Source organism: Channa argus, chromosome 14, assembly GCF_033026475.1.
Source record: "Channa argus isolate prfri chromosome 14, Channa argus male v1.0, whole genome shotgun sequence".
Lineage (NCBI taxonomy): Eukaryota > Metazoa > Chordata > Actinopteri > Anabantiformes > Channidae > Channa > Channa argus.
Window position 1 is genome coordinate 12,938,228 of NC_090210.1, and position 21,276 is coordinate 12,959,503.

Sequence of the window (21,276 nt, forward strand, 5' to 3'; positions counted from 1 at the left end):
GTCAATTTCTAAATCCTTTTTTCGACAAGACCATTTCATCTTCTTGTGCTAAACTTGTATGTGGACTTTATTCAACAGCTTTGGGTTCAACAGCAAGGGTTTCAAGTTGGTTTGATCGCTTTCTCTTAACTGCACAAATTCATTGTAAGTCAACTGTTTCCCACTGATGAATAATCATTTGCGTAATTAAAAAGCCAAAAATTGCAGAGTGATGTTTTATGACGTAGTTTTAAGTCAACAAAATCTTTGAGGGTCGTCTAGGTGTTGGGGTGGTGGGTATCAGACATCAGTTTGTTTCCCAATTGTTGGTGTTGTTACAGGTTGTTACTTTAGGCACTGTGATATTTAAATCCACCTTACAAATCTTTGTGTTTAAATTATGGTGCCTAAACTATAAAGGTGCCTTCTCGGTGCTTAAACCACTACTAAATGGTTACTGAGCATTGGAGGTGCCGTACTTGCTCCCTGAATCACAATTGGGATCCAAAAGTTTGAACACGCTTTCTCATTCAGGTCAATGGGATGGTCTATCCAGACTTTTGACTGGCACTGTACTGTAAAGTAATTTGCAATATTGTATCCAGTCCAGAAAGTACTGGCTTCTTGTATAGCAAAAAAAAAAAAATCATGGTGGTGGATGGTTGATCTTGGAGTTGACATTTTTGACAGTTGTTCTGTATAAAGAAAATATTATTAATAATTCACTGAATTAACTATAATTATAAATATACATTTTCCCATACTTTGATATATTTAGAAAGAGCAGTGTTAGGGACAGTAGCATGTCGTCTACATACAATCACGTGGTTATTTAATCCTCAGGTTTATATTGTAGTAACCCACTATTAAACTTCATTTTATTTCTATCCCAGTTCTGCAATGAGAGTGTTTTTCTAATTTTTGTTTCCCAGTTTGGCAATAACCAGTCAAAACAGGATGCTGGATCTCTCGTCACTAGTGCAGATGAGGAGCTTTTAATTGCTGAAGAAACTCATAACAATGTATACTGATCTTGATAATGAGATAGTTTTACTAGAAATTAATATCAGAGCATGTAAATATTTATATGTCTCTGTTCATTATTCAGTATAACAGAAGCCAATTAATCACTGCTAGACAAGCAGCTAAAAGGCACTTCTACTAAAACTGTGTATTTTTGTCCTCTCAACTAGAAAAAGTCAGAGAGCAAAGTAAACAGTCTTCTGTGATTGTGATTATGAGAAATTCCAACCATAACAATAGTTATTATTGCAAACACTCCTCTGATTAGAGACACTGTCATGTAAAAACAAAAAGAAAATATAACAAAATATCTAATATTTTTCAGTTCATCAAAGGGCACTGAGTCCAAGCAAGGACACGGTCAGGACTCAAGTGGCCAGGATCGAGGATTGCTTTCAACCAAAACATCTAGTATTTCTAAGGCAACAGCCAAAGCGGCGTGCCTAAAGCGATGGGTACTCCCCCGGCGATGACAAAGTCTGGTCCTCAGGAGGAGACGTGTCAAGCCTCGGTGAGACAGCCTTTTTAGTGACTTTATGGTTTGAGTTACTAGCTCACGCTATGTTGGAGGAAAAAAGCAACATAAATGTCCTCTGGAAGATGCCAAACAGTCTCGTTGGTGAGATTCGATATGTTACTAAAAACGGCAGATCCGAGTATCTGCTGCCACAGGAAAGATAAAACTACATTCGTTCATTCATTTGTTTCCAGATATTGCTTACTTGGCTGATACCAGCGTACGCTGCGTCAGAGACTGAGCGGAGTTGTTGTTATCTGTATTTTGACTTGGTAATGAAATTCTAGTTTATTCAGTCCTCATTGTTTGTGACAGGGAGACTGGGGATTTCTCCTCATAACCAGAGGAGCTGATCAGGGTAAGATAAAACTGTGTGTGTGTGTGTGTGTGTGTGTGTGTGTGTGTGTGTGTGTGTGTGTGTGTGTGTGTGTGGGTGGGTGGGTGGGTGGGTGGGTGGGTGTAAGCTTGTATCTGATCTAGTGTTTACTGTTGGGGGTACCACAGATCTGCGTTGTTTGGGTGGGAGAGGAATATTCCCTCTCAAGTGGCAAACATAGCTGTGCCACAAACAAAAAAGGCTTAAAGAAGGGCTGTTGTAAAGTAAAGGGTTTTGCAAATGAAAGAAAAATACATTTATATAAAAATAAATATGGTTAGAAATTTGTGTAAAGTGAGTATAGTTCAACTTAATCCATTTGAAACTATAAAACACAGATAAGTGATCTTCGGTCCAGTTTTAACGTAATGAAATTTGCCATGCTCGCTCAGAAATGACCATTATGTCACCTTCCTAGCTTTATTTCTTCTGTTAATTCGATTTAACAAATTCTGGCCTGCACTGGAAATACATTATAGGCAGCCATTACTGACAACAATTCATAATTTTGCACGGCAATTATCTGATGACCTGTGTTAAAGTTCCTGAATATTTGACTCTGCTGAGAGGATTTTTATCAGATATGTACCACATCCGAAAACTGATCAGTTTACATCAGCACAAACTACCAAAAACAAACTAGAAACATTTAATTGTTTTCACAGTTGTCCGGAGACACAACCTTCCAAATTTGGGGGGACTTGACTGAAGGTTCAAAAGTTCACAAAACACACATTGGTGCTTTGTGACGGTCAGCGGTGCCACTGCACAGACTGTGCATGTGTCAGAGAAGTAGAAACCTCTTTTTTAGCATGTGCAGAATTTGTCTTGTCCTGCTGACTTTCCGAGAAAGATGTCGCCATGACAGCAGCATATCTCTCCAGAATCTCCAAATACGCCTCTGCTTCCATGGTACATTCACACATATGCATATGGTGGTTTGGCTCCTTTCATTGATACCAGTCTAAGTGCTCTTTTTCCTCTTTTTCCTCTTTGTCACATTGGCATTTCAATATTTTTGTGTTGAGAAACATTCAGTTTTAAGCGACTGACAACTCTCTCGGGGTGCAAACACTGAGCCTTTGGTGAATGCTCCTTTAAACCCATTTGGGATACCATCACCATCATTACCATCATCAAAAACTGCTGAAAACAGAACTCCACGCATCTTCCCATGCACTTAAATCTAACAAACAAAAAAACTTCCTTTCTGCTTTTTTTTTGACTTGCATCTCATGAAATGTGAACACTTTTCTGATAGGACTTTGCTTTGACGTTTTCTCCTTGAGATTTTTTTGCTGCACTTGTAAGTCGCTTTGGATAAAAGCGTCTGCTAAATCACTAAATGTAAACGTAAAAATTACCAATGAAGCTGCTATATTTTGAATTATCAAAAAAGTTTTTTAATAAACTATTCTATTTCTTAGTTTGACTCTTTCCTAACTCTTTCTGTGTTGTAGGTATGAAACTCTTAATGTGGTTACCTTTACAAACTACAAGGTGGAGTCAGTGGTAATTTTTTTGTACTTATTGTCAAAAAAAAAATGCATAAAACAGTGAAATAGAAAATTGAAAAATCCGATTCTAGATTTAACGGCATTTCAGAAAATGTACCATTTTTTCTGGAAATCCACAGACATTAACCACTGTCACCAACGTTGTCAGTATAGAAGCTCTTTCCTCACGCCAAACCAGATACATAAGAAAGTCCAGTATTCACTTGATGACTTTTCTAAACAAGGTGTGCTGTTGTTGTTGTTCTCTTCTCTACTGGCTTTCCAATGCTGAAACGCCCTCATTAACATTAATCACCTCTTTCTTAGATTAACAGCCTCTCAATTTAGTCAAAGTGTATTTTAATAGAATACTTTAGAAGCAACTCCCTCAATTACAGCAACAAAGCCAGGGCAGCTCTCCAGTGTGGTCCCTATTAAAAATAACCTTGCATTTAGGGTGAGGGGTGGGGTGGGGTTGGGGGGATCCACAGACGTAGAGAGCAAGAGAGAATTAAGGGAGCCATGGCTAATCACTTTCACCTGCTAAAGTGAAAGCATGCAGCACAGACTGCTTTATTTATAAGTGAATTTTGTGTGGGACCCATGGCGCTGTTTATAAAACATTAAGTTACAATTTTACATTATGGGTACTTATCCGTGGTTTGGAGGGAAATGTGGGGCCCTCTTTGGTTGTGTGTTGCTAGATGGCCCCGTTGATGTCACGGAGGTTAAGCTCACTCAGCTTCCCAGTCAGTCTGAATGAATTTATCCTGTTCCTCTAATTCACACAAACAACCGTGTAGAATCTTCAGAAGTTGGGAGCGGAACATCTGCCTGCCTTGGAGAATCTAAACAAGCGACGGACAATGCCAAGCTTTGAGTGGGCTGAAACCTTTTAGATTTGGCTGTGTGAGCCAATGTTGGATGTTTGTATTGTGCTGGAAAAAAGGAGATTTGGAACAAATTACAAATTGCTTTGAAAAACATGCAAAGGGACTGCTTGGACTAGAGAGGTTTATCCGTGTTTTGCTTTTGTTAAAAGTGTTTTTGTTTTAGAAAGACATGCTGCTCTCTTTAAAGCATCCTATTTTTAATAGATAAGTGATATTTTGTTTATGATGTACAAGTCAAACAAGTAAATTTTTAGCACCCCACTGTTTCTTTGTGTCATTTTCCGCCATAGCAGGATGCTGTTTTGGTTTAAAAACACACAACACCCTAAGAAAAAGACTAAATATGGTGCATAGTAAGTCATTTAGCAGCTAAATAGGGAAATAAGGTTTTCCACCTTGTATTATATATACAAGGTGTACAATAAATTGCCACCGGATGATCAGAAGAGGCCTGTCCGCTCAGGGAATCGAACCCAGGCCCTTCTTGCTGTAACCGTGCTGCATATATTACCCTTTAGAGGTTGGAAGAGACCAAAATGTAAGATCCAAATACAATTTCAAATTAACATTTGGTCCGATTGCAGGATAACAATTGCAGGATACATGATTTTAAATCTGTTTGCAGAGTTGGAGACTGGACAGTCCACCCCATTAACCTTCCAGAGTTTAGATGGAGAGGGAGAGGGTGGAGGCCCCCAAAAGCCCCGAAAGAGATGCAACATTGATCAGTATTTTACTTTATTCTAATATGATCAATACTGATACAACAGGAAGTAGCATTTACATATCTGCTCAGTGTTGACATGTTGTAGTGTTCTAGCCAACATATTCTACTTCGTGAAACATGAATTTCCCTCTTGACAACCACAGTTTAGTTTGTCCATTCAGGACGACTGTAGAAACTTAGCGGTGCAACATGACAGAATCTGTGAAGGGGGACATATGTAGGAATATAAACAGATCATTCTAAGCTAAAGAGACACGTTTGTTCCTCAGGTGATAACACACAAATGAATATCTTATTCCATTTCAGCTAATAAACTACTCTGTCCATCTTAAGAGGAACAGTCCGAAACGGTGAACCATTGTTTCTACTTGCATCTATTACATCCTCATCTCTGCTGGACATGAGAAGTTCTGACAATACTGACCATAATTCATAAAATGACACAAACACAAACTGAAGAAGGTCAGGATACAGAAATGCATTAATCAGTGAGAGATATAAAATCAGTGCCTTTGCTATCGGTGTGTAGAGCATTATATTAAAAAACAGTGGGTGCAGGTGTTTTGCTTTTCATCTTATGCTCCTGCCTATGATGCAATAAGATACCAAATGCTTGCATATCATGAAATGAATACTAGGCACAGCCTCACTTTACTGTGCACATCAGTGTGTTAATCAGTGGATTTTCTACAGTAGTGCACATACATTATGCAGACTGACTCGACAGACTACAATATTTGCACATTTGCTTAAAGCAGTGTTAACTGGACGACCAATATTAGTCTTATTTGTACAATAATTTTGGTCTGTGTATGAGGCATGATCAACACTTAAACAAAAAAGTCTTTCAGAGTCTTTTGTATTAGAGTGTCATGGTTAATGCTGATTTGAATCCTGCCTGGTCAGTATTTATATGCTAACTGGGTCAGGAATGCATTACTGGAAACTTACCTTGGACCTGTCATTAATGATCCAATCAAATTGTGCTGTTGTCTTGTGACACAGCTACTGCCGCCAATCACAGCCTCTGATAAACTTGTTATTTGCAGTCAGACCTTTTAGTTTTACTTGCCTTATTGCAAAGGCTTTACGTTAAAAGAAAGTAGGACTGTGTATACAAGAAAGCTGTAGCATTAGCTACTGTACCTGTTGGTGTGTTCAAGGACGGTACAGTGTGTAGGTCACCTGTGCTTCATAACTGTTCAGAGCTCAGTATGCATTTAGTATTTATTATGGTTGAAGAGCTGCTCCTAGTGTTGTTCTTTATAATGTATATTGATTGCATGCAGTTGTTTTGTAGTTTGTGTAGATGCAGTTTTCACATTCTAAAGCCAAAATATTCGAACGAACCATGTATCGATCAAAACACCTACAATTAAAAACTATTATAAAAATAAAGATCTGATTTTTTTGGCCTAGGCCTATCTGAGGAATTGGAGCAGGCTGCAGTCAGGTTGATTTTAGCTACAGGACACACTTTCAAGTTCTCTGTGACTTTAAATAAAAGAGTTTCACTCCAAAAGTGATCATTTTAATTGTGTACTTGTGTAATTGTTTAATTGATAATTGTGTACAAATATTTTGTTTGCAAGATCTGGCAACACTGGTATACACTAATGACAAATAACCTGATAAAAAATTGTGGTTTTTTTTTTAGAGACCAATGGAGATGAATGGCATGAAGGAACGATCCAATTCGGACATACAGACAATCTGTTTGTGGGATTTTCTTACAGTGATTCAAATCATTCTCCAACAACGCTCCACATGTAGTTGGACTGGATGTCTATAAGTCACTATTAGAATGGGAAGAGTTTTACACATGCGGTGGGGGGTAAAGCTGTCACTAATCGAGCATAGCTGCAGGTTTAGGCCAGTCCAAATCTGCCACGTTACATTTTTCATAATCTAGCAGCTAAGTCAGTGTCTGGGTTTTCCAAGATGTTTAAAATTGTTGGTCACTGCTTCCCTTGTGAGAGGGCTGTCTGCTCAAATTGCACTCGAAAGTGGTGCTCACACCAAACTGTGATCCAACCCAGACTCTTGTCTAGTTGCCACTTTACTTCCATCTTGCAGCCAAGCTGCACTGTTATTATTTAAAGACGTCAATGTCAATTGCACAAGTTTAATACAATATATTGCACTTTGTTGGTGGGAGGGCAACTCATGACAGACATATCTGCAGTTTCAGAGACTGATTGCAGTGAACACAGTCTAGGAATTCTTTGAAATGGCTCAGTCTTTTGGCCTTATGTTAAAGTCTGACTCAGGACAGACCAACAGAGCTTTGTATAATTTTGGATTCTTCTAATAAATTGGCCATCAAGCTAAAGTTGATGATCAATTTGCTTTAAGGAATGCATTTTTATTTACCTTAGGTCACATATCAAAGCTGTTGACATTTCTAAAAAACAAAGTAAACTTGAATCATTTGACAATGTGTCATTTTCTGTCATTTTCTCACCTTATCTATTACATTATCAAAGCAAGAGGCCCTTTGTCTTTTTGTCAATTTACTTTTCCTTGAAGTTTAATGATGATAGTACCTGGGTCCTAGCTCATCCTCACACCTCCAGGTGAATTCTCCAAAGCTCTCATAGCGCTGGTTGTAGTGGTAGAGCACACGGTGCAGCGTGGGAGCCCCCAGGTCCATCAGAGTGTTGTATGCTGTCTGCTGCTCCTTCCCACTGGTGTATCCGTTGAACAGGTTATAAATCTTATCAGCTATTTCTGGAAAGACAAATCTAATCAGAGGCCGACAACTTTAAGAAACACCATCCTCCTGCAGCATTAGGTCTATAAGGTTTATAAGTATATAAAAATTTTCAAAACTTTAAAACCCATTAATGAGAGATGACAGAAATCAACACTCAGCCTACTTACGTTAACCAAACTGCCATGTTGATGCTACTTGATACTAAAGAAAGGAAGATCTAATCTTGGTGGCTTTGCTTTCTCTGGACAAAATGCTACATTGCTGCTGTTTTGGAGACGCTGTTGAGGTTTAATGTGCTTGATCCTTTGGCTACAGAACTTTTCCCTCCAGTAAATATGCTACATCAGAACTTCTCTGGACAAACAGGGCAAATCAGTCTCAAAGCCAGGGCAAATTCTTGAAAGAGCACCTGATTTTCCTAGGTCTTATTTTTGAATTAGATAATAATGGAAAATAATGGTGTCAATATTTCCATTTCATGTCAGTTATATTGTTGAAGTAAATTCAGGAATAGACTGATTCAATTCAATTCAACTTTATTTATATAGCGCCAATTCACAACAAAGTCATCTCAGGGCACTTTACAGAATAAAGTCAAGATTATAAAGATATATAAAGAGAACCCAACAATTCCCCCTGGAGCAAGCCATAGGCAAATGATGAATTAGTCATTGTTATGGCTGTATGAGTGTGTAGCACCTGCTGTTTTCATGTGCAACCGTCACAATATATGCTTCATGTTATTTTATTGATGCTACTACAGTTTAATAGAGGTACAGACAAATACCATAAAATAAGACAATTGAAAAACCATCACTGCCTTTGGATCAGCCCAGTGGCCCCACTTTTGGGTACTGGCCTGAACAATGCAGTATAAACAGTAAGTGTCAAAATGTTAGACACATTTTCTCATTTTGATTGATCTTCTCATTATATATGATATAATAAACTTCCCTCAGTATTAACATACTATCTCTCAACTTGCAGCTGGAAATCTCCTCCATATTAAATCATCTGGAGGATTGTTTCAGCTCGGATGATATGTTTTATATTTTATGCTCCTTAGACTGTTGGCCTTTATGGCAGCTTTGCACACTGTTGGCAATATCTTATCCACTTCATGAGGTCATCTGGAAAGATTTTAATTTTAATTCATGCCTGATTAATATACAGTACACTATCAACTCAATCAAGCTAGCGGTAACATGAGACTTGAAATCAGTTCAGTCCACAAGTCCATTCATCCTTTGCCCTGCTCCACTATGCTCCACTAGGTCCTACAAGGATTTAGACTTATAAACAATTAAACACAATGCTACAAAACTTACTATTTAAGCAGAAATAACTCAAACCCAGATTGATCAGAAGGATAAAATCCTCTAAGCAGTGCTGCCAGTGCTGTTCAATGAGCCTGGGTCACAGAACCAGTTGATAGCACCTTAGCCTTAGCACTTAATGGGGTTGAGCCCATCAGTTGTGTTGTGCCAAGGAGAGTGTTATTATAGAGGAAATGGCACCATTCAATCACTGTAGTAATATAATGGCCGCTCAGTTGGTAAGGCAGTCGTTCACAGAACACAGGGTCAGTGGTTTAATCCCCAATCCAGGCTAAGTGTCGAGGTCCTTGGGCAAGACACTGAACATCAAGTTATTCCCGGTGGATCATTGTTGTGTGCGTGTGTATGTGTTTGTGTGTGTGTGTGAATAGGGGAATAGGAAACACCATTGTAAAGCACGTTGGATGAAATGTTATATAAGCGGCCATTTACCATAGTAATTAATTTTATGTCAGTCCTCTTGGAAAATTCCAGGACTGTTAAAAATTCTTATAGTATAGTCAGAAAAACCATCAAGCCAGAGTTGGTTCTCATGACATTTGCCCATAAGAAAAGAAACCAACAGTCTAATAGATGCCGGCCCTAAAAAAAAAAAAAAATCAACAAATACCAGTGTATGATTAGAGCCCACAGCCGTGTTTTCCAGAGTTCATGAAGCAGAAACATCACAACTTAGGAGGAGACTGTGTAAATCAGGGCTTAACAGTCAAACAGTTGCAAAGAAATTGCAACCGAGAAAGAACCAAATTACCTGGGCCAAGAAACGACTCGACTATTATAACAGAAAGGAGAGTGATGGACTGGCCTCCACAATTACCTGACCTAAACTCAATTGAGATGGATTGCAATAAACTGGACAGCAAAGCCAACAGTTGCTAAACATATGTGGGAACTCTTACAGATGGAAAAGTATTCCAGGTGACTACTTAGGAAGTTAACTGAATGCCAAGAATGGACAAAGTTATGAAATCAAAAGGTGGCTGATTTGAATAATTTTAAACATTTTGCTTTATTTACACTTTGTTACTTGCCCTGTATCTCAACATGTATTATGTCACGTTCTAAGAATCAAACCACACTGTAGAACTTAGTAGAAATAAAAGCCAATAAAAGAGAAGGTGTCTCCAGACATTCGACTGCTATTGTAGGGTTTCCATCAGTGGATCTGTGAAGGACTTTTTTTCTCTACTGCAGTCCCTATTTACATCTGAGATGAAGAAAACAGATGTCATTTTACATGCATATCTTGGTATCGATACAGTTTTAAAATTAATAAATCATTATTATATCCCTCGAAAACACCATTGCAGATTGATATTTTTTAGAAAAGGGAAATTCATGAGTCTTCAGGTTAGGAACTTATCCACTTGTCATGACCTGGCCTGCCCACTGACGCCAATAAAATCTGTTAAAAACAGAGCCGCAGAGTGGAAGTATCGCATTTCATACCACTCATGTATTTCCAGCCATTAAAATTATTAACAACATAAGCCCGGTAGTATCACACTCCACTGACTGGCCCACATCAGCAGCACACTCGGCAAAAACATCTTTGCTGTGAAACCTCTCACTGGTGGATTGTGTCAACAGAATCTCAACTCTGAATATTTCATTTTTTGATTGAATTAATTACATATGATTATAAGTAATATCCTCATGAGATAGTAATCTTAACATTCATACTCAGAGTTCACTGTTTCACATAGAAACACACATATCACAATTTATTTTTTTTTATCCCGTGAGTTTAGGGTCGCCACAGCGGATTATGTCCGCATGTTGATTTGGCACAGTTTTTACACTTGCTACCCTTCCTGATGTAACCCTACCCAATTTCTACCGGGCTTGGACCAGCACTGCACAGCTGGGGGGTTGAGCTGTTAGGTGTTTGGTGACCTGCCCATAGACACTTCGACATATAGAACGGACGGGGGATTGAACCACTGACCCTCTGGTCCGTGGACGACTGCCTTTACCAACTGAGCTACTGCCCTGTCACATTATTTTACTTTCTAATAAATACCAAAATCTATTTCACAAAGTTTGTGCAAAAATGTTGCACAAGGCTAAAAAAAAAAAAAAGACTGTCAGCCAACTGCGATCAGGACTGAAAGATGATTCACCTTTCTGACACTTGTTTCTGTCTCTTTCCTCACCTTGTGCTTTGACGTCATCCACAGTTGGACATGGAGTTTTGATGGTGACCTCACTTGGACTGGAACGACGCCCTGTGTTGTCTACCGCCCACAGTCGGAACCTGCACAAATAAATTATCAATTCATTCTGATGCAAATTGATTCTGGTCAAACTGCTGCACCAACATTGGCTGCAGCAAATGTCTCACAGTTGGCAGCTTCTATATTTCTGGCAGCTGTTAATTCAATAAAAAGCCACCCTTGTGTGAGATGGAAGTCTGCATTATGAAAAACAACCTTTAATGGTGCTAGACTGGACTGACAATAAGCACATTTTTACAGAACTGATTGCTTGTCATTTCACTGAATGGATATCACCACCAAGTGGCCAAAGTGTGACTTGCATCCACCTGCAACATCAAAAACTGAGGAAGACACACAACCATCAGTGAGGATAAATAACTCAAAATCTTTTTTTTTTTTAATTAGCAGCTTTGTTTGATTACCACTGTAGCTATAGATCGGTTAAGAATCAGTAGACTAAAAATTTCACTAATATCTGCAAAGCTTGGCAGCACATTCCAATTTCAACAAATCTTTAACCAGTTGATGGGTATAAAGGAAAATGTTGAGGCAGTTGCACATTATTTTACAGTGTTTTCAGTTTTATACCTATATAGAAACACGTACATAATTTACCCCACGCTACATATTTTCCCACTACAAGATGCTAGTCTCAATGGGGTAGGCCTGTAATGGACATATAAGGAGTGTGCAGTGCTATGAAGGAAAGACAAAGACTCGAACTGGAGAGATGAATGAGCTGCAAGATGGGATAGAGAGAGCAGGAGCCACGCTAATTCTGGGGTTAATTGGGCATGAGGAGCTGCTCACTCAGCCACATTCATCAAAACTGTTTGAACAGGCTCTGTCCACAGGCCTTTTTTGCTTTTTTGTTATTTTTCACTTATAGTCTCTTTCCCTCCTTTTCCTTCTACTTTGCTCTAGAACTTTTATTCTTTGCTTTCATTCTCTACCCCCAAAACCTCACCTCTGCTTCTTGGCTCTTTATTCTATTTCGCTCCTTCTGCTTCTTCCTGGCAAGTTGTCTGTGCGATAAGTATCAGCATCTGTCTGAGAGCATCTAAGCATCTGGAGTGGGAGTTATGTGTATGCATCTCCAGTGAAAGCAACACCTTGGTCAGTGCATCACGGTCCTAACCCTCTTTACTCTGCAGTAATGCACATGGAAATAAACATGGACATTAACCCCAGTTTTCTATTCCATGATTTACTTCTGATAACTATGTGGGAAAAATAATAAATACATTTATTTTTGAATTGAATAACTGAGTTACTGCATCCTGGTTAGTTAAAGGGTCACATCATCACATTCAGTCAGTTGTTGGAACTTTACTTGGAAAAAAAACACACATCCCTATGCTATCATGTTACTGTTTGAAGCTAAAATATACAAAAGAATTCACTTAATCTGTAGTTTATGTTGACAGGAAATAATGAAGTTTTGTTCAATGCGAAACTGCAACTTTAAAATCTAAACTGACACGTGGAGGAAACTTTCTAATTTTGGGGTTGTTTTCTACATTTCCCCCTGGATTTATCTCACAATATTCACATTCAATATTCATTACTGCCATCTTTTTCAAGCCGTGAGTACCACCTTTATATTATATGTGCAATGCCTTGTGGGTGTCTATTGACAGCAAATTTAAACTCAAAGGTTTTTAGCACACATGCATTATTCAGAATTTATGTTGGTTGTTTCAGAGTGAACACACTAATACTACTGTATCATTTAGTTTGGAACTGGAACACGGTTTCTAATGATACAAACAGTCCAATAGTCATGTCTGCATGAACACAACGAAGCTTAACCTTCATTTAAAACCCAGACAGTGCAAAAGATTCCATTAGCAGCATTAGACTGGGATGTCATAAGCCCAAACTGTACCAGTTATCAGAGCGTTTAGTTTACATGTTCATGAGAAAGAAAGGAGGTAACTCAGCCTACATGTAAGTTGTGTCGGGCTCCAGGCAGCGAATGATCATGCTGATCGAAGATGACAGTAGATTGGGGATGTCCCCTAGCATCACACACGGAGACCTGGCACCAGACAAGATGTCATCCACGAAGCTCAGAAGGGTTTCTGCAGCAGAGAGAAAGACAGTGGGCAAGTAAGGCTTTTGTGTATATATTGTGAGAACATGCAGTTCAGATTTTGATTTTGAAATGTCGTATTATTTTGTTAAATATTGCATCATTTAATGAATTCAAAAGTATTAGACATTACATTATGCATAGATAAATTATAAACTGATCAGCTGCAACATCACATGGTGGTTCCAATGTTTTGGTGATCACGGATCAGTATGGGCATTGTAAGGTTTGATGCACTGTGGTCTGATGATGATCATGTCCAGCATTACGTGCACATTTCCCAAGATGACCCCTGTCCACCACAACCTTAAAACGAACAGGCACTTTAAACGCTGTGCCTGATCTGTGTCTAAAGAACAGAGATACGCCTGTTTTGTGCACATTAATGAAACCTGACATTAGTTCTCTGTTCTGTAAACAGATCAAAACGTAAAACAGATGAGCACTGGTTTGCTCTAACACAACAGTGACTCTGAGCACAGTTTGTACCTGCAGGTTATGTCGTGTTTGGGAGATCTAATGCTGATCGTGAACACATTAAGAAGCAACAAGTATATCTGTGTTTTAGAGTAAATTGCTAAAACAAGTCTGTCTCAAAAATATACAGCATCACACATACTGTACGGGAGAAGGAGATTTATTTGAAAGATTGATCAGATCACAGTAAGGGTAAGATACATGATCATCAGCTTGATCAATCAGTGGTCACTTGGTGGTGGTTTTAACAATCTCAGTTCCTCCTGGATACGTGTCGAAGTTTCTTTGGGCAAAACACTGAACCCTGAACTGCATCTGGTATTGGCTCCCAGCTTGTATTGCATCTGCCAAATGCAGGAGACTGGCCAAATAAAATCGAGCATAACACCTAGAGTACTTTCATCCGAGCCGGTCCAACAAGACCTCCAAACCAAGAGGTTATATATTTGTTTGTCCCTACTATCTCATGTCACCCACAGAATGGTTTCTTTCATCTGTTGAATTTACACCAAAAATGGCAACAAAGTGGCCTCTGCTGTTTCTAAACAGTCAAAAACACTGGATTATGACTGTGCAGACATAGTGGTTTTATTGCATTTAGGTATAAGCACGTATTAGTTAGGTTTAGGTACTAAATCCAATCAACTGTTGGTTGTTTTGCCCAAAACAGTAAAATGTTAGGGGAGAGTCTTGCCTGTCACATGAGAAAGAAGCAACCATTCCACACCACCCCTCCACCTCCTCCATCCCCTCTTTCTCAGGGCCCCCTTCCTGCTGCTCAGGTTTGTGGTGACACATGCAGCTAGCTATGTTTTCCCAGCTGGCACAGCGTACGTCAAAAGGGCAGTTGGCCACCAGGGCATGTGTTTCACTGGGAAGAGGAAAAACCCTCTTCTTGGACAAGCTAAGACTGTGTGTGTGTGTGTGTGTGTGTGTGTGTGTGTGTGTGTGTGTGTACGTGGGGGGAAAGTGTGTGAGGTGATGGTGCTCTGAAGTGGTCATCTGTGAACTTCTTTTTGCACAAGCGGCCCCTGTTTGTGTATATTTATAAAAAAAAATTGTGTGTGTGAAGTGATGGATGCCCAAAGGTGATCACCTGCAAGAGTGCTGCCTCTGTGTGTGTGTGTACATACAGGAGTGTATGTGTGAATGATGTGGAAAGTGGGGGCCTGCGTCTTCCCTGTCAACCGTGGCTTGTGTCACCAGCTGGTAAACAGTCGGCCAAGTGCCACAGAGTCATGGAGCGAGAGGCCAAGAATGAGAATCGATGTAGCAGCTGTCAGAGGGAGGTGTTTACCCAGCGCAGAGACTGACACGCGACTGAAAGATATAAACAGAGCTGGAGATGAAAATGAAAAGTGACATTGTGAGGCTTTGCACCACTTAGCATATTAATTGCGAAGCCGGTTGGAATATCTGTCTATCGTGTAAGGAGGCATTTAAAAAGGAAACAGTTTGAAGCCTTGCCGGAGAACACACAGCTGGGAAATATGTTGAGTAATTCTCTCAGTATCTGAGAGAGTTGAGCTCTAAATGGGAAATTGTGCCCAACATCAATCTTCATATGCAGTTAACCGTCTGTCTGAACATCCAAACATTAGTAATGCTGTTTAGATTTGTGAATATATTAACTACTGTGCAGCACATTGACTGTGTTTATCACAACTGTCTCATTGTGCAGACCTTTATGAAATAAAAAACTAAACTTATTTACACATTTTAATGAAAACAGTGTGACTAAGGGCCAGACATTCACTAATATGAAACCACAGTTTTGTGGCTGTAGAAATAGGATAAAACAGCATCAGTGATTTTTTTCTTTTTCTTCTACAGCAAGAAAAACACAGAAAAGAAAGGGATTAAACTATTTGCTGTACTTGCTTTCCTCTTTCCTCTTATTCTGTCGCAAGACCTCTGATTCTGAATTTGGACACATAAATTATTGGCTGACCACTTCTTTTTATGACTGCTGCAGAATAAAAATATGGTCTTTTTGAATTGGGCTTCAATCAACTAAATAATATTAAAGCACCTTCACACCTCCTGAACAATAGCAACAAATAGGTCTTTCAATTTATTCCTGGTATTACAAGTTGTTGTCATTATCCCAAATGGACTGGCGTTGTAGCTGAAAATGAGTTGGTTTGGACAAAAGGACAAATCCCATTTTGTGAGGAAAGACTTGCCAGCTACTGCTACTCCAGTACATTTGTCCAGTTTGCTTAAGTGGTGGTTAACTGCCATTAAACTAGATGGGTGTTTTTGTTTCTTCTTCTAAATGTGGTCAACCCGCATTTACAGGCTCATATCAGGACCCTGTTCATTGTATGTTTTTAAACACCAATTCAGAAAAGCAATGCTTGATGGTTTAATCTGGGATGTAGCTGTCAGGTTCTTCAACCTTCATTTTGACTTTGGTTTAATTATCTGGGATTCTTTCATGGTCACTGAATGTATACTGCATACACCACTAGAAACCATTATCAGTAGAATTTCCGTCTACGTGCAAGATTGTAATTCCTATGGATAGTAGGAAAACATATAACAGAAAACGTATAAGGACGAGCTGACTTATTTAATGTGAATCTGTGGGCATCGTTCATTTATCACTCTAACCAATGCATGAAGAACAGAGCCATGATCACAATGCAAGAACGACCTATCTGACTGATCCAATTGCATGCCAATCCAATAAACTCTTTGTTCTTTACACTTGACATCAACGTGTTTTTCCTTATCTACATATATCGTATTATTAACCTATGTGAATGTTTTATGATCTGTGTCTTTATGTTAACATTGAAAGTACATTTTGTGCATGTGTACACTAATACAATGATCATCTCTGCTTTTTAAACTGCACAACCTATACACACAGACTCAAAGAAGAATGCTCCTTCTCAAGTCCTGAAGCCTGATTAGTGTGTGTTTAGTGTAGGATGTACTGTAAGTCAGCTACTTTATTCTGTTGTCATAATAGTGGTGAGCAACAAAAGTACTAGAACATTTTTTCAAATCCTGGCAGCTCATCAACGTTTAACATATTGTATGTGGTCGTAATTGATGACAGTAATCAGATTTCCTCATTCGTTGAAGTGCTTTCACATAGTTAAGCTGAGGGAGAAAACAGCTGTGATTGGGTGTCTCTGGCTTGTCGCTCAGGGGTGGAGTGTGATGAATCTTTCTCAGCTCACCAAAAGTTTATCCTATGACCACTGGATTGGTGGGGTGGCATATAAATTGTGGGAAACTGGTTTTAATCTCTTTGGAACTACAGTATAATTTATATAGTATAAGGGCATTCTCAAACCTCAAGCCTGATTAAGTCTGTTATATTAAACTCTGGTTCGTTTTCCCTCATAGGGCAGTTTATGGGCAGGTCCGAACACTGCAATCTTACTCGAGTGTGCACCAAAACAATCCCGCCGATACTCTTTCGTGGATGTTGTGACTTGGAGCGATTTGTGGCTCGTCACTGTATGTTACCATAGTTATGAACAATGACAGTTGTGCCCTTGTTCAATACGTTGTATTTTTCCACTCAAGATCAAGTATCTTCTTTGTTGTGCAGGGTTTATCCTGCCAATTACCCAATGACAGATCCAGGCTGTGAACATGATAAGTGGTTGGGGATAATGGATGGATGGTATTTTCTTTCTGCCTGAGATCAATTTAAACAATAGATTTATTGTTAACATGATCATGCTGGGTAGCAACCAACATTGATGGTTGCCAGGACAGTCAATACTTGTTGTCAAAGTCTGACACTCCATGCAACCGACTCTGCTATAGAGCATAGAGATTTTGTGGTCATGCTACATGTGCATTGCCAGTCCATTTACTCAGACACCTTGACCGAAGCCTTTTCATGATGCCAGTCTTACTGAATACATATCTGAGGCAACGTTTTTTTTTGTTTTTTTTTTTACAATTTTGAAATGTCAGGATAACTTTGGTTTTAAAAAAGCCCAGGTCAGTGCATTGTAGTTCTAGCCATCTTTCTGAGTTACAATAAGCACAATGGACTCATGAATGATCTCTGTTGTGCTCTGCTGCAGCAATGCTTGAGAGGAGTTTGATGTAAATTAATCTTGAGGTTGGTTAAAACTTGTTGGGAAGAGAAAACAAAGTCAAACAGCTTAAATTACAATCCAGACTAATCGTAAACACTGATCACAGCCAGAGTGACCTTCCAGTTCAACTTTGACCTATGGCACCATACCTCCTTGGTTATGCAGACTAAACAATGATGACAAATTACAGACTAATCATTTCCCCCTCTAAATAAAGTGTTTTACATATTCTTGATAAATTGTTGGCTTTTTTGCAGCCCGTCAATCTGGCTGCTCATGTTACTTGGCCTTTTGGACCTTATTGTAGTATTGTTATTGTTCTCCGAGATCTGAGCAACCTACTACAATGTAAACCAAAATGACAAAATGTCAAAACCACCAACCTAATTACTTGTGTAAAACAGGAATTGTCCTTTAAACAGTATGTTGTTTTGCTCTTTTGAACCATATTTCACATTTGGCTTCACCTCAATCACTGATGTCAAAGCATGTATTTTGCCTTTGGCAGTGTCGAATGGACTGTGATTAGAAAATTGTTAGCTAAGTGGAGATGGATGATTCCCTCTCACACATTCGCATCCCTGTCTGCTCTCACTTCCAAACCACATTTCTAACATTGTAAAGTTGTGCAGAAGGTGAAGAAGACTGGCTAAAAACCAACTGTTGAACCTTTTAAATACTGCACTGATGTAGATATGAGTGTCTAAAAACATGAAAATACCCTAAAAACTTTGGATCACCTTTTTCTGTGGTGGACTAACACATAACATAACATTCTTTATGGGTTCAAGCGCTGCCATCCACTCTTTATCTGTCCAATCGTTCCTGTCAGTCCCATCTTTCCTGCCAGCCTCATCTGTAAATCGTAAACCACCTGCTGAAGCAGAACTGCAGTACACAGGCCATTAAAAACAGTCCAAAGAACCCGGCTGTGCACTGTCATAATGAGAGGAGTGCATGATGTGGGTGGCCTCCTGACCAGAAGAACAGAAAGTGAACCTACCTTGAGGATAACAAATATCTCAGTCAAAGGAGATGGATTACACGGTGAACGCTATGTTCTGCAATGGCATTTATAGACATAACTCACAACAGGGGAATGAAAAATAAATACAAACACAATGTGTCTCTCATTTGTTGATTACGGACAGAGCTAAAAAAAATGATTCTGGAAGAGAATCAGATCAAACTTCACCCTTGATGGCTGCTGACTTGGCCAGATTGTAATAGTTACTATGAACTTTAAAACTGAAAACAGCATGTGAAGAATTCTGACCTTTTGGATGTGTACGTATTGTTATCACCAGATCATTTGATTAGTCCTCGACTCTTCCAATGTTTCATCATAGTGAGTCTCTGCCCAGGTTGCAAAATGGTCCCCCACAGAGTTATTACGGTTCCACATCCTCTAGGTAGTTGCACAAGCCTCTCCAAGAACAAGGATCCTTGATTTACTGTGAGCCACAGTACATAAAGAAAGGTCATTTTTCATCCTAGCATGAGTTCCAATGCAATTATCAATCACAATCCTTGTGTGTCTAGTGTCTAGTGCTCAGCTTTGAGCAAGATTATAAAAAAAAAGAGATGAAAGAGAAGCATGCCTCTGTTTATTGCACACTGATGCGATTAAAGACTGTGGCAAAACTGCAGCAGAAATGTACTCCAAATTAAATTTAAAAAAAAAAAGTAAAGTGAAGGTTTGACAATGTATGCCATCTTGGAAGTATCAACTGATCTGTTGGCCAGAAGAAAATGAGCAAGTTTTCAGTAGCTCTGATTTTTCAAAACACATTGAAATGTATTTATTTTCTCAGTGAGAGTAACAGGCTGTTCTTCCCACAGTGATCCTGCTTTTCATCTCTACAATAGAGGCCACTAAGCTTATCCTAAGATGACACCGGTAGACTCTGAAAGGTTCAGTTGGGAAGGGTTGTAAATCTGTCTATTTAGCAAAATCAATAAATCTGCGTGAGACAGAAAATTCTTGCCTGGGAGTTCCTGGGTGGTCATTAAAGATTTCAGGCAGCCACTATGGGACATGTTGTAAATGTGGAACTTAAAATATAGTATTTTTTGAAATTTAGAGTCAAACGCACTCTGCTCCCTGTGTTGACACATGATTTATACCCGAAAACTTAGAGGAAACAGAGAAAAGCATCCGTCAAATTCCATCAAACCTTTATGCATGCCACAATCAGAAATTGAAACTTGCGGGGGGGTTTATGTGCATCTGTGATTGAGTGTTACAGATTATTCTGACTCCAATTGGATATGGATAAAGCAATATTAAATAATAACAGCAATAGCAATTGCCTCACTGAAACCAGCGACCAAACAGCATTCTCCAATCACGAACCCTAACATCACATGCCAAGCCAGTGTGGATAGAGGTCTAATACAAATGATTACAAAACTAAAAACACAACTGTTAAAAGTTTAAAATGGATTTCAATGCTAGCTACAGACGTAGTATGCCTCACTAAGCAGCTTACTACATTTGGTGGCACATGTGATAGTTTATCTAATAAAAAAATAAAAGGCGGGATGCTACATTTTCTGACTTTAAAAATAATGCATAATAATAATGCATTTAAAATGACATTGCAGAGTCTTTCCAAGCCTGCTTAAAAAGTCAAGATGTTACAAGATGGAATCCATTGGAATATTATTGACATAATAATTTAGTTCAACTATCAGAAATTCGACTGTAACTTGGCTTCTATTCAATAAATCAACATACACCCACAGTACATGGAAGTGGTCTGTTCTACAGGTCTTGCAATATTCAGTGTTTCCACTCAGGACGTTTATATGTAATTTGAAAATAGTGACAAATCAGGTCAAATCAGGTGGAAACGTACACACTGTTTGACCATCATGGATTTATAATGCATCAGGTCAGGTAAGTTTCAACTACAACAGAACATCAGGCACATGGTGGAGAGGTTTTAGATGTGGAGAGCCACAACTCTCAGGGACTTGTCATTCAGCTGGAGTTGTTTACTTTCAGCATTCTTAAAGTATGATTGGTTGGAAAAATCATGAGTTGCCAGGACACTGATGTGAGTTATGGGATGTCTCACCTTTTGAAATGTTGCCTGCTGTCACCAGTTCAGTTGAACAGACCCGGACCCTTAGTATGCATCTGTGCATGTGCATGAGTGAGTGTGTGTGTGCTTAGACCTTTCCAGCCAATTCACTCTTGTTTTTCTCTGCTCCTTAATGGAAAGGACAGGTGCCTTAAAGACGATAGTGTTTTTACTATGGAATCGTCTGTGTCTATATTTGATGTCTATAAGACATCAAATAGATCTATATGAAAATAGAATAGGACACACTATAATTGTA

General features: G+C 39.0%; 1 protein-coding gene across 6 annotated transcripts in view; it reads right to left on the reverse strand.

The window, feature by feature from the left end:
* astn1 (astrotactin 1) overlaps positions 1-21,276 on the reverse strand; it is a 391,153-nt gene that overhangs the window by 8,678 nt on the left and 361,199 nt on the right. For 5 of the 6 annotated variants that reach the window (XM_067474376.1, XM_067474375.1, XM_067474374.1 and 2 more), the window contains 3 exons: positions 13,232-13,367; positions 11,221-11,321; positions 7,558-7,741 (listed from right to left, as the gene is read on the reverse strand). In XM_067474376.1, the coding sequence (XP_067330477.1) occupies positions 7,558-7,741; positions 11,221-11,321; positions 13,232-13,367 (421 nt within the window). Of the gene's footprint in view, positions 1-7,557; positions 7,742-8,246; positions 10,272-11,220; positions 11,322-13,231; positions 13,368-21,276 lie in introns of those variants that run through there. The other variant, XM_067474377.1, reaches the window with a different exon arrangement.